This window comes from Zootoca vivipara, chromosome 2 (genome assembly GCF_965207765.1).
Source record: "Zootoca vivipara chromosome 2, rZooViv2.hap1.1, whole genome shotgun sequence".
NCBI lineage: Eukaryota > Metazoa > Chordata > Lepidosauria > Squamata > Lacertidae > Zootoca > Zootoca vivipara.
Genome location: NC_142584.1, coordinates 53,806,057 through 53,819,171, shown reverse-complemented (window position 1 = coordinate 53,819,171; position 13,115 = coordinate 53,806,057). Strand labels below are relative to the sequence as shown.

The 13,115-nt window shown below is 43.2% G+C and overlaps 1 protein-coding gene across 7 annotated transcripts in view; it reads right to left on the bottom strand.

Moving 5' to 3' along the window:
• RAPGEF6 (Rap guanine nucleotide exchange factor 6) overlaps window positions 1–5,476 on the bottom strand; it is a 125,207-nt gene extending 119,731 nt beyond the window's left edge. For all 7 annotated transcript variants that reach the window (XM_035105425.3, XM_035105429.3, XM_035105427.3 and 4 more), the window contains exon 1: window positions 4,052–5,476. In XM_035105425.3, coding sequence (XP_034961316.1) covers window positions 4,052–4,120 — 69 coding nt within the window. In that variant the 5' untranslated portion in view covers window positions 4,121–5,476. The remainder of the gene's footprint in view (window positions 1–4,051) is intronic.
• Window positions 5,477–13,115: the final 7,639 nt, after the last annotated feature.

The following is a 13,115-nucleotide window of genomic DNA, read 5'->3' as shown; positions in this document are numbered from 1 at the left end:
CAAAAGAGGTTTTCCATGAGGACTTCTATTTGAGAAACACAAGCCCAAACCTTCTTAGGAGTAGAAAACTTCCTATGTGTTTATTTGGATCTAAGCCACTCCTATGTAGCCCATATAATAAAAGCCTATAGGCCTGATTTGCTTTGTATAACATTGAATACTATGTCTTCCTTCTCTTCCCTCAGTGCAGCTGCAGTCTTCAATTAACTGTGGTTTATTGCTGTATCTGTGGCTAATATTTAACTATGGTTTACAGAAACAAGCCAGAATCATAGAACACAGTTTAAAGTTGGCTTGTCTGAATAAGCCATGGTTAAGACCAACTATGGCTTGTTGGGGTTTAGATGTAGTAACAAGTAACTGCAAGAAGTTTAAAATGGAAGTACCGGTAAAAGCTGCCCATTGCATCATTGCAGTCATAACAGAGAAGAGAATGGAAGTAATCCATGAGCCAGAGGCTCATTCATCCACTAAATTCAACACTAAATCATTAAGGAGTTGCAGTGAGCTTTGGGCTCACACATTCCCTGGACCCTTCCCACTCAACTAGGAGTTCAGAAGATTTTGCTTACACTTTCTTTTAAAAGTAGCTTGTTTAATTGCTGCTGTAATATGAGATAGAATACTTTTGCTTCTATTTTAAACCAACGAAAGTTAATTATTATGACTGAACCTGAAGAAACTATAATCAACCTAAATCAGGCATCCCCAAACTCGGCCCTCCAGCTGTTTTGGGACTACAACGCCCATCATCCCTAGCTAACAGAATCAGTGGTCAGGAATGATGGGAACTGTAGTCCCAAAACAGCTGGAGGGCCAAGTTTGGGGGTGCCTGACCTAAACCATGCTGTGTGTATGTGTGTAACACAATAATAGAGCAAGCGAACTTCAAGTCATGGTTTACAATCCTGGCTTGTTCCCCTAAACCAGGATGAGTCAATATGTGTCCTCCAGATATTGTTCAACTACAATCCCATCATCTCTGTCTACTGGCTGGGGCCAAATTGTAGTCCACAACATCTGGATGGCACCATTTTGGAAGAGATAAGAGACCAAGTATTTCTCTCTGTCAGATGTAAGGAAACTTGAACAGGAGATGCTGAAGGAACTTTTATTTATTTATTAAATATTTTGACTACATTTGGCAGTACACATTTGGCATTTGGTTTTATTTGTCTAAAAGCAGCAAATACAACAGTTCTTGTTACCAACCTACATAAAACCAAGCCTGAAATTCCTTTCAGGTCAATCAACACTGAGGAAGAAATGACTGAAAAATGGTCAAGCCTGAATTTTGATTATCACCAACAAGTTTACATATGTGAAGTTATCACTTTGCATTGGAATTATTTTAATTATTCCAACACAGACGTGAACATAAGAATATATAATTTATCATTTTATACCAGCACCTACATTTCAGCACTTAAGTACCTGAACTGTTTCTAGCTTACCTAAATACAGAGTTTTGTGATCTAAGTTTTGATTTAACAATGCATTTGTTCCACAAACTACCCAAAAGTAGTTAGTGACCCCCAAGGTTCATATCCACCCTCCAAATATTTGCAAACATCTTTAGCTTATCTTTTATGGAACAGTGCAAGCTTTTTTATTTCTAGCAGGTCTCCTCAGTTAGTCAACACTATTTTAGACAGATATAGCCTTTGGGTTTTCTGTTTTGGTTATTAACTTTCTTTTTTTAAAAAAAAAAGGAGGGGTGAATTGAATGGCACTCTCTGTAACGTGACTGCTGAATGCTCAAATATTCAGCAAGAAACTAAACAGCAATAGCATGAGAAGTACTGGATTAATATGAATCCAGCTGCATCTGTTGCTACTATCCAAATGTATGGTTAGCTCAATTTCCATCTCATCCCTTTAAAAAGGTAACAAGAAACAGGTAAAGAAACATGCTCAGAACCTCATATACACATACTGGATAGAAATTAAAGATTATTCTTCTTAATCCTGACTATCCTTCAACCGAATTGGAAAAGAAGCAATTCCTATCAATTGCATTTATCAGGAACTGGATACAATTGTAGGATGGCAAGCCAGGGATAAGGACAAAATGAAAAACCAGAACAATTTAAAAAACAACAAACCAAGTCTACCTGTATGGTCTCCAAAAAAGCCAGTTCAGGAAACAAAATGAAGTAAAGTGAAGCCTAGTTTCTTAGATCTGAATGTCAAAGTATTATAGAAAGACAAAATAGTGAGAAATGCGCTTGAGATCGATTGAGATTACTGGCAATGACTATTTTCTATGTCCTATTTCAACACATTTTCTAGAAGGCTCTTGTTCCAGGATTCTTTGCTAACCGAAGTAGCAACAGAGAACAGATGCTTCCCTGTCTAAAAAAGAGCCAACTGTAGCATGGTTATCTTCCCATAGTGCCCCCCCCCTTCTCAACCACATATAATCACAGCAAGTATGATTCAAAAGACTCCATTCAGAACTTTTAACAAGAACATTCCCAGGCTGAGAATAAAATACAACAGCCTAACAACAATGGCCTTACATAATTTACATTAAACCCCAAGTATTACTGGTTACAGCAGGGGTCCCAAAACTAAGGCCCGGGGGTCGGATGCGGCCCAATCACCTTCTAAATCCGGCCCGCGGATAGTCCGGGCTTCAGCATGTTTTTGAATGAGTAGAATGTGTTCTTTTATTTAAAATGCATCTCTGGGTTATTTGTGGGCCCTGCCTGGTGTTTTTACATGAGTAGAATGTGTCCTTTTATTTAAAATGCATCTCTGGGTTATTTGTGGGGTATAGGAATTTGTTCTTTTTTTTTCAAAATATAGTCCGGCCCCCACAAGGTCTGAGGGACAGTGGACCGGCCCCCTGCTGAAAAAGTTTGCTGACCCCTGGGTTACAGGTTAAGAGTTTTAATTAACACCAGTGCTTAAAGCATAACTACACTGCAACCCAATACTGTATCCACTACACTAGGAATAAAAGGTAAAGGTAAAGGGGACCCCTGACCGTTAGGTGCAGTCGTGATCTACTCTTGGGGTTGTGGCGCTCATCTCGCGTTATTGGCCGAGGAAGCCGGCATACAGCTTCCAGGTCATGTGGCCAGCATGACAAAGCCGCTTCTGGCGAACCAGAGCAGCACACAGAAACACCATTTACCTTCCCGCCGGAGCAGTACCTATTTATCTACTTGCACTTTGAGATGCTTCCAAACTGCTAGGTTGGCAGGAGCTGGGACTGAGCAACGGGAGCTCACCCCGTCGTGGAGATTCGAACCGCTGACCTTCTGATCGGCAAGCCCTAGGCTCTGTGGTTTAACCCACAGCACCACCCGCCACCCGTTGCCACCGCGTCCCTAGGAATAAGTCTCATTAAACTCAATGGGACACTTCTGAGCAGACATGTGTACAACTACACATTAGATTTGTGTATTTCTACACACATACAGTACTTTGTGAAAAATTTATATGGGGATACAAAAAGTATTTTAAACTAGGTGTCTAGATACCCATTTTAATCTTGAAGAACTATGTTTGAAAAATAGGTATCATTCAACTTTTACTGAGACACATCAACATCATGCAGCCTAAGTTACTGTGTTTCTGAGACGAAGAAATTATGGTCTTAAGCACTGTAGCTCTTTAAAGTTCACAAAAGGCTACAGAAGGACTTTAAAGTGAAAAGGAGGGTATTCAACTCTCCTTTTTATAACTCTTGCAAAATTACCCAAAGTGTGTCACTGCAATTGTATGTATAAGGAATGATTTCACACAAAACTATTTCATACATAAATTGCATTCCCTTGGAAGAAATGTTGTTTGTCACTTCTTAGGAATGTACAAATAGACATGTATTTCACCCATACTCATGTCACAATCATATAGGCATTTCTACCAGTGTATCCCACACTGCAAAACAAACATGTGTGCTTTGTCACGTGTGATGATAAAATCCCAAATTCCGTGAGCAGTCCTACATGGAAGCAAAAGTAGCCTAGAGTGCTTATGTGAAGCAGCTCCAACATTTAGGGGAAAAGAAACCAAGTGAAACCTTTACAGATTAACATACCTCTTGAGTTCTTTCTGATGGCTTTTTCCGCAGTGCTTGTTTAATCCTGGGATCCACAAGAGATGTCATCCTATTACTCTTGTTATCCAGTTGCACTAGTTCACAAAAGGGTGTTTTTTTTCCTCCAAGTCCTGCCAAACCCCCTTGTTACAACAATATAATGGTCTGAAGAGGTTGTGGTGGTGTTTTTTAAAAAGTAATTCCAGACAACTGGCAAATCTGAGGAACCAAAAGGTTTCACGAAGACCTCAGCACCTCCAATACATATTCTGCATCTCCAGAGAGGTCCAACAGGGAAGAAAACATCCAGAGTTTCATCTCCTTCCAAGGTTTAGAAACTTTTTACAGCACGATCAAGGAATGAAAACAGTGGCCACACCGCTTCTTCTCTTCCAGCAAGGATCTTGGGAGCGGGATCCAAGAGAAGACCTCATAACTCCACAAGGTTCAAAGGAGGAAAATGTTTTGGAAAAGAGAAAGAGGGGAGTGTTTGTGGTTTCTGGAAGGAAAAAATGTTTGGAAGTCGGGTGGCCAAATTCTCCTCCAGAATCCGCGCCAAGGGAGAGCCGCCGGGGGGGGGGGGTGGAGAGGGTCAGATTAAGCACATGGAGGGCTCGGGGGAACCTGGCGAGAGGGTCAGTGGGGTAGGAGGGGGGTGGCATGGCCGAATCCAGGTGTTGGGAGGGGAGGGGGTGGCTCAGCCATGGGGAAGAGGGAGGGACGGAGCGGGGAAGGCGAGCCAACGGATTCCAGAAATATGGAGGGCGGGGATGAGGGGGGTGTTAAATCCGATGGCGAAATTTTAGGAGGAGGAATGGGAGGAGGGGAAATTGGGTTGTGGCTGGGACTCCGCTCGTACAAACGGAAGCTTCGCTGCGACTTGCTAATTTGGGGCGGAGAGTGAAATGGGGGGGGGGTGAAAGAGAGAGAAAAGATGTGGGGCGGAGAGGAGAGACGCTGGCTGGCTGGCTGACGAGAGAGAGAGAGAGAGATTCTGTCACGCGGAGCAAGGAACTCCCGTGTCAGCGGGACAACCAGGGGGGGAGAGAGTGTGTCCGTTGAGGGCGTTGAAGCGACACAAACCGCTCTCCGTGGGTCGCGCAGGCACGTCGTCCGGCCGGGGGTCCCGGGCTGGTTCCCCGTTCGCTCCCTTCCTCCCCTCAGTGGCGCGGTGCCCGCCCGGGGCTCCTCCAGGCTTCTCCCGCTGCTGCCCGACGGGCGCGCAGCGCAGGCAGCGGAGGCTGCTTCATCCTCCACAGGCGGAGGAAGTCCGCTCGTCCTTTTCTTCGCCCTCCTCCTCCTCCGGCTCGGGAGCGGGCGGGATACTTGCTTGGTTGGAAGTTACCGGCCAAAGTCTCCGGACTTTCTTCGGCCCGCCTGCTGCCTCTCGCTCACTCGTTCGCTCGCAGGGACGCAGCTAACTTCACGGTTCTCGTCCTCTCAGAGACTGCTCATCCCCTGCGCGGGCGGGGTATGAGGCGCACAAGTTCAACCAGTGACTCAAAACTTCCTCCGTTACTTCTCCTTCTAGAGAAACAAAATTAGAGATAACCCACCACCATTCGCCGAAATAAAAATGGGGCATAAAGCCATCCCTTCTCACACTCGCCACAAAAAATGCACCCGATCCAGGGAGTTTTTCAGAAGCCGCGAAGGCGGGCGCCTTACACGGAGTATCAATTAGCGGAGGGAGGAGGTGGGGGAGGAGGAGTATAAGACTTTCGACTCCAGAATGGGCTGGTGGGAAAGGCGGGACATGATCTAGACCCCGCCCACAACCATTGCTCCTTCGTGGAATGAAGAATCATAGAAACTGAAAGGCTAGAGTAACACCATAGAGTTGGGACGTTACACGCACACACCCTGGCTTCCGGTTCCATTTAGAATGTGGTAGCCGCTTAATGTGTCTGCGTGGAAGCGAGCGGAGCACAGCCGCGCCTGCACTTGGTTGACCGCTGCTTTTGACTGAGGGTGCGGTAGTGGTGACAGTTAACCAGAGCGTTGCTGCAGAGCGTTGATAATTCATTCATAGCAACACCGTTGGCTGAGTTTAGTGCACTTGAAATACCATTATTATTGTTGTATTTTTTTTATTAAAAATGCATATCGTCATAATGCAATACACCTATCTCAAAGTGCAATATGGAGATACCCCTAAGGCAGGCATGGCGGAACTTGGCCCTACAACTACAACTTGGGACTTCAACTCCCATCATCCCTAGCTAACAGGACCAGTGGTCAGGGATGATGGGAATTGTAGTCCCAAAACAGCTGGCGGGCCAAGTTTGGCCATGCCTGCCTAAGGCTATCTTGCAGGGTTGCTGTAAGCCACTACCTTGTGCCCTCAGTCCTCCTGTCTGCAATACGGGAATCCCTTAAAGATTATTGCAGTGCCTGGAGACAGACAGACAAGTTGTGTATCCACTACTGTATAGTGACCAGACAAGGAATGATCACTGAGAGGAGCACAGAGAGAAGAAATGCCATGGTGCATCTCCACCAGCACAACCAGAGGCCTTCATCTGCCCCAGCTGCAACAAAACATGTCTCTCCCATATTGGTCTCTACAGGCACAGTAGGTGTTGTAACCAGTGTTTTTTTCTATTAAAAAAAATTAGGGATACTGTACTCTCATTTTGACTCAAGAAAATCACCATTGTATAGTTCAAATTGGAGAAAATAAATACAGTAAATGGACAAAGATTCACAAAATGTTTAGGGGTATGAGTACCCCTGTGTCATCCCCCCCAATAAAGCATTGACTGTAACTCTCCAATGGTTTGACTTCACTCCTGAAGGCACACTCCTCCATTTCCCCACCCCACCCCTGAGACAGATGGATGCCAACAGCAGCAGCAATATGGGGCTATTAACAGTGGCTGTGTGGCAGAGTTGTTGCAAACCACTATCAAAATGTGGGGGCACATTGCAGGGTTCTTGTAAGCAGCCTTTTTTCAAAACCATCCCTACCCCAAAAACATAGCGTAGGAACATTGCTGGGATGTGGAGATGTGAACAGTGATAAACTTCCTCCTCAAACTCTGAAATATTCAAATAATAGCATGACAGTGTTGTGGAAATATGAACAGTGGACTACAATGAAAGTTTATTGTCATAAACTACTCTCGGCCACAGCCTCCACCCTGCCTGCCCATCTCCAAGAAGGCAATGATATTTTAAAGCTTATTTTTCTTGCGAAGCAGAAAGCATTTACAGAGCAACTATTGGTGCTAAAAGTAACGATGAAATTTGGTTGTCAAACTATCGTTGTAGTCTGTCTATGTTCTCTTATAATGACAATGGCACCCACCCAGACGTTCTGGAACTGAGTTCCAGCTGAAAAAGAGCCCTGCATGTATGGAACATGGTAGCATCATGACCAGCAGCCCACACTGGCCAACTCACCAGTGTGGAGTGTATTTTTGAAGTCCGGTAATAGATTGACCATACGGGACGCAGGTGGTGCTGTGGGCTAAACTACAGAGCCTAAGGCTTGCTGATCAGAAGGTTGGTGGTTCAAATCCCTGCGACGGGGTGAGCTCTCGTTGTTTGGTCCCATCTCCTGCCAACCTAGCACGTCAAGTTCAAGTAGATAAATAGGTACCACTCCGGCGGGAAGGTAAAGGACATTTCCGTGCGCTGCTCTGGTTCGCCAGAAGCAGCTTAGTCATGCTGGCCACATGACCCAGAAGCTGTCTGCGGATAAACGCGGGCTCCTTCAGCCTATAGAGCGAGTTGAGCGCCGCAACCCCAGAGTCGTCCGCGACTGGACCTAACATTCATGGGTCCCTTTACCTTTACTTTTAATAGATTGACCAGGCTCCTAATAAATAGGTTGTTAGCATGGCTGAAGAACATTAGTTCAGTTCCTTAGTTTTAAGAGGTTATGTCATTATGCAAGTACTTCCAAGCAAAGAAAATACATTTGGGAAGATTGCTTGATAAAAAGAAATACGAGTGCTACTTGCTTATTCTGGAATTAAGGAACACCATATCAGAAGAATTTCTTACAGATTGAAAAGTAAGCATCCTTTGTAATACAATGGTAGCTCGGTTTTTGAATGTCTTCATTGACGAACATTTCAGCAGTTTTCAAAGGCTGCAAACCTGGAAGTAAATGCTACGGTTTTCAAACACACCTCAGAAGACAAACATGCCACACGGCTTCCTCTGAGTGCAAGATCCTGAGGCCTAGCTGTCAGCTATTGAGTTTTCTGTTTTCGGATGTTTCAGAACTCGAACGGTCTTCCAGAACGGATTATGTTTGAAAAGCGAAATACCACTGTATATTAAGGACACTTAACCTGTAAAACATATTTCTGAATAAGTAGGCTATATTATACTTAGATTAAAACACACACATGTACACACATACACACATTTGCCAGGTTTATGTAAGGTGCATTATCTTCTAGCCAATACATTTACAAACTGCTCATCCTCTTAAGCAGGGTGTCTACAATTCACAAAACCCTGGAATGTGGGCGTGAATAACAGGAGGTAAATGAATCACTCCTTAATGCCTCTGCTTCCTGCATATTTCCTCTGAATCACCCTGACAGAGCCATTGTTAAAAGGGGGGGCAGTTGGGATATAGGTAGAACACTGATCTGACCCTAGCTAGGATAACATAAACTATGACATATGTATAGAGAGGGCTCTGCAATCATAGAAATATAAGTGGCTATAATATTTTTACTGATACTTTCTGATGCATATATTTAATTGTCAATGTTCCATCTTTCTAACATCAGCCTCATTAGCAGCAGCTCTATAGTATGGGTTCTAGCAACAAAGGCCTTTTTCAGTCACGTCCTCTAATATTTCTGAGGAATAACAATGCAATGCCTACTCAGAGGTATGTCATACTGAGTTTGATGGGCCTTAAGTCGGGGTAAGTGTGTATAGGGTATAGGATTGTAGCCTATAAGCTCATACATGTGTTTTCCTTAATAAAAGTGAGCTATGTGTACATAAACATGAAGATCTTCCAGAACATGGCATCGTATTTCATACAACTAATTTCAGTGACCAATTGCTAATGCATGATACATAAAACTTTTTTTTCCCAAATTGACACTGAGTTGGGAAGAGAGTGACATGATGGAAATTTATGACTTTCAACTCTAAAATCTAAAAGCTGGATATGTAACCCAGCTGTACAAGTCAGAAACTGCTATCAGTTGTGTAACCAAAAGCAAAATTTTCTTACCTATTCCTTATTTTCTTACCTATCTTATCTTCTTCCTAGAACACAATTCTATGAATGGCAGCAATTTTGGGGGAAATAAGAGTTGGAACAGAACCCTGAAAGTCTGGACAATGACTGGAATAACTATTTGCAAAGTCAATTCGCTGCACTTTCAAAGTCGCAGTGCCAAAATTTCTTAATGATGAATGAAAAGGTGGTGAAAGAGTACCATAGAACTATCCCTGTATTACTAAACGTTCCTTTTGTTACAAATCTATTTACAGACAGCAGCTGATTCAACTCTTTCCCCCTTTGTTTTTGTTGGGTGGTCTGATGTGGCATTCCATTGACAACTCTGGAATGTTCACCAACGGTTAATGGACAGAAAGGTCATCAATGGCAAAATAGCGCTACACCACATGAAATGTGATTGATCATTTAAGAAAGTAATCACAACAAGAGCAACAACTAGGGCAACTTAAAACATGGCAAGAAGGCTAGAAGCAAACTCCCATTAGCATGTCACATGACGTTTATAGGAAAATGTAGGGTGAAAATCCTAGATATGGGCATGAATCTTGCATGAAATGCCTGCACTCTGCACTGCACATACTGTCATACTGTTGCGGTTGCCATATTTTAAAATGTAACATTCCTGAGCTTTTTTAAGGAAACACACCCAAGATGTTGATTTATTTTATTTTATTTTATTTTATTGAAACCATACAACCATACATCTGGGTTTTCCCAGACATTTTGCCAATTCGGACATGTCAGGAAGTACTGTAAGCTGCAAGCACAGATTTCCACAAAACGTTTGATCGCTATCATATCAACCAGAACTTGACAGAGATGGCAATGTGACTAAGAATGTTGAAAGAACCCCAGGAATACATGTTCCAACTATTTTAGTTCCATAATAGTTACAAATAATAGTTGGTTTTCTGACTAAAATTATAACTGTGAAATCTAGACATTCCATTTTTATGAATGGAAATAAATCATTTCCTGTGAAATCTAGACATGTCAATTAAGAAGGAAGCACCACTGAATTTCAATGTGTTTTTCTCCCAGTTACTATATGCAGATTTACCTGGAAATAACTTTTTCCCTTTCTTTTTGCTAAGTGTCCACTATTCAGAATATCAGCAGATCATTCCTATAAAATGAAAATAAATAAAAAACATCAGACCTAAACTCTCTAATTCTAACTCTGAAACAATAATGCAGGACAATTCAGATACTATATTTTACTTTTGAAATGGTGCTGTTCTCTGTCATCCATTCTGAATTGTCTCTGAAGCGCTGGGTCCTAAGGTTTGACCATTCAGTGACTACAGTGAGGGTTAAGTGTGTAAAAGGCTGTATTTACATTAAAGTAAATGGGAGCTGCAAATTGCAAGCTACTTAAAGAATGAATGAACTGTGTTTTTTTTTCTGGCAAAAGGTGTCTATTGTTTTCATGACTTCTGCCCAGCTATTTACAATTCAAAGTAGTTTATGATGTATCTGCAAGGCAAACTGGTTCGTGGACAGGTGGAGACACTGAAAACATATACGCCTTAATCCGGTCTGCAGTATGCATTTGCAAAAGCAGGCTTTAACATGCATAGCCCCAACTGGACAAGTAACCACAAGCACGTGAGCAAGTGGGTGCTGTGTAGGAACACTTCAAGCTATAAAAAGCCACACCCAGAAGCTGGGACCTAACTAAATTCAAAACAGCACGTGCAATTCCAAGCATATAAAATTTATCATTTGGGAATCTTCCCCCACCTACATTAACATACATTACTACCATTAGCAACTTGCACTTTCCCTGCTTCACCAAACACCTTCCAATTTGGAGAGTAAATCCCATACGTGGTTACTTTGGATGCTGGCCAATAATACTATTATTGGATGCAATCCCATCATGATGTGGTTGGTGACAGTTTAAGAGCATGCAACCTTCCTTCCTTCCTGCATCCCACTACCATTTCCTTCATATTTTTGCTCTTCAGTCTCCAATGAAATGGTTAAAGGTTGCTGTTTGTGGTTTGTGTTGTTGTTGTTTTTGGTAAAAGAAAAAGAAGAAAGGACGAGCCATCTCAATATCACAGGTGCGTTAAAAGTTGCTGATCTTTAACCATTGTCAGGATTGTGGGATGTCAATAAAACTGAAAAGGCTTCCCTCTTCTACACGACCTTGTCAAGTGACAGGATGGCAAATGCTGAAGAATGTAAAAAATGGCAAATGCTGAAGTTGGGCAAGGAAGCTCCATTTCATAATGGAGGCCATAGAAGTACTTCTGCAGAAGGAGGAATGGTTGGGTGGATTGGTCACAAAGCTCACAAAGCCTCTGCTTCTAATGCAGACCTCTGGCATGGCTTAACAAAAATACCTGATAAATAAATGCTGGATTCTGGAGCCTGTGTTAATTAATAATAAATCAGCACATTCACTTATTTTATATAGTATGCTTTGCTTTTGCTAATTTGGGGAAAATGCAAAGAGCTATGTGGCCCCCACAACCACTTCCTTCCCTTTTTCCTTTCCTCCCACTTCTGAGAATTTGCCAAGTATTACTAGCATGCTTTAGGACATGGGTGGCGCTGTGGTCTAAACCACTGAGCCTAGGGTTTGCTGATCAGAAGGTCGGCGCTTTGAATCCCCGCGACGGGGTGAGCTCCCGTTGCTCGGTCCCAGCTCCTGCCAACCTAGCAGTTCGAAAGCACATAAAAGTGCAAGTAGATAAATGGCGGGAAGTTAAACGGCGTTTCCGTGCGCTGCTCCGGTTTGCCAGAAGTGGCTTAGTCATGCTGGCCACATGACCCGGAAGCTGTACGCCGGCTCCCTCGGCCAGTAAAGCGAGATGAGCGCCACAACCCCAGAGTCGTCCGTGATTGGACCTAATGGTCAGGGGTCCCTTTACCTTTACTAGCATGCTTTAGTTTCAAGTCAGTCTTCACAATCCTGAGGGCTAGAAACTTATCTCTATAAATGTATGCTGTGATCCTGTGTATACTAAATTGCTCACCCAAGACAAATTCTAGGTATTCAGTTGTACAATAGCACAGCCCTGTTCATGCATGTCTCTATGTTTTCTTCTTTCCAGGGATGGATTTGCAGTTATGGTAAGCATATCAAAGGACTGGACCTCATGCATTCCTCTCCTCATTTCATTCTATGAGCAGGCATCCCATTGTTGCCTTGCAGATGGCCTCCTTCCTTCTCTTTGCATTGTTCTACAATCAACGGTATGGAAAGATATGCCGTATTCTTAGCTATGTCTTGCAAGCATTCCTTTCATTATGAAAGACATCCTGCATCTGTTTTTATCTTTCAAGTTAACGGTTTGTGTTTCCTCTGCTGCATTGCAAAGCTCCAGCTGCCTTTCTCTTGACATTTTGAGAGCAGGCCTATGGGCAAATGCCTGTCATCCATCACCACATGAAGCTGTGTAGTAGCCAGAGCACGAGCCCTGCCCTTCAAGTCAGCACAACACCCACTTTTGCAACAGGAACATAGAAAGCTGTCTTAAACCATTGGTCCATCCAGCTCAGTATTTTCAACACTGGCACAATCTTTCTTACATGGAGATGCCAGAGATTGTATTTGGGACCTTTTGGAAGTGAAGCTACAGCCCTTCCCCCATTTAACCTGGTCCTGGTTTGGCTGATCTGGTTTCAGTAAGCTTTTCCCCTCCTCCTAGCAACTTGCTATGGCTTGAAATTGACTATCTATAAGAGCTGTCTTCCCCCCACCCTCCACAATCTTGCCCACCCATTGATCTGTTTAAGGCTCTGACTGCGGTGCAGTTAGTGAGCACGCAAGCTGAAATATACTCGGAGTCGAGAGTGAATTTCATCCTCTTTATTCAGCTCATAGTC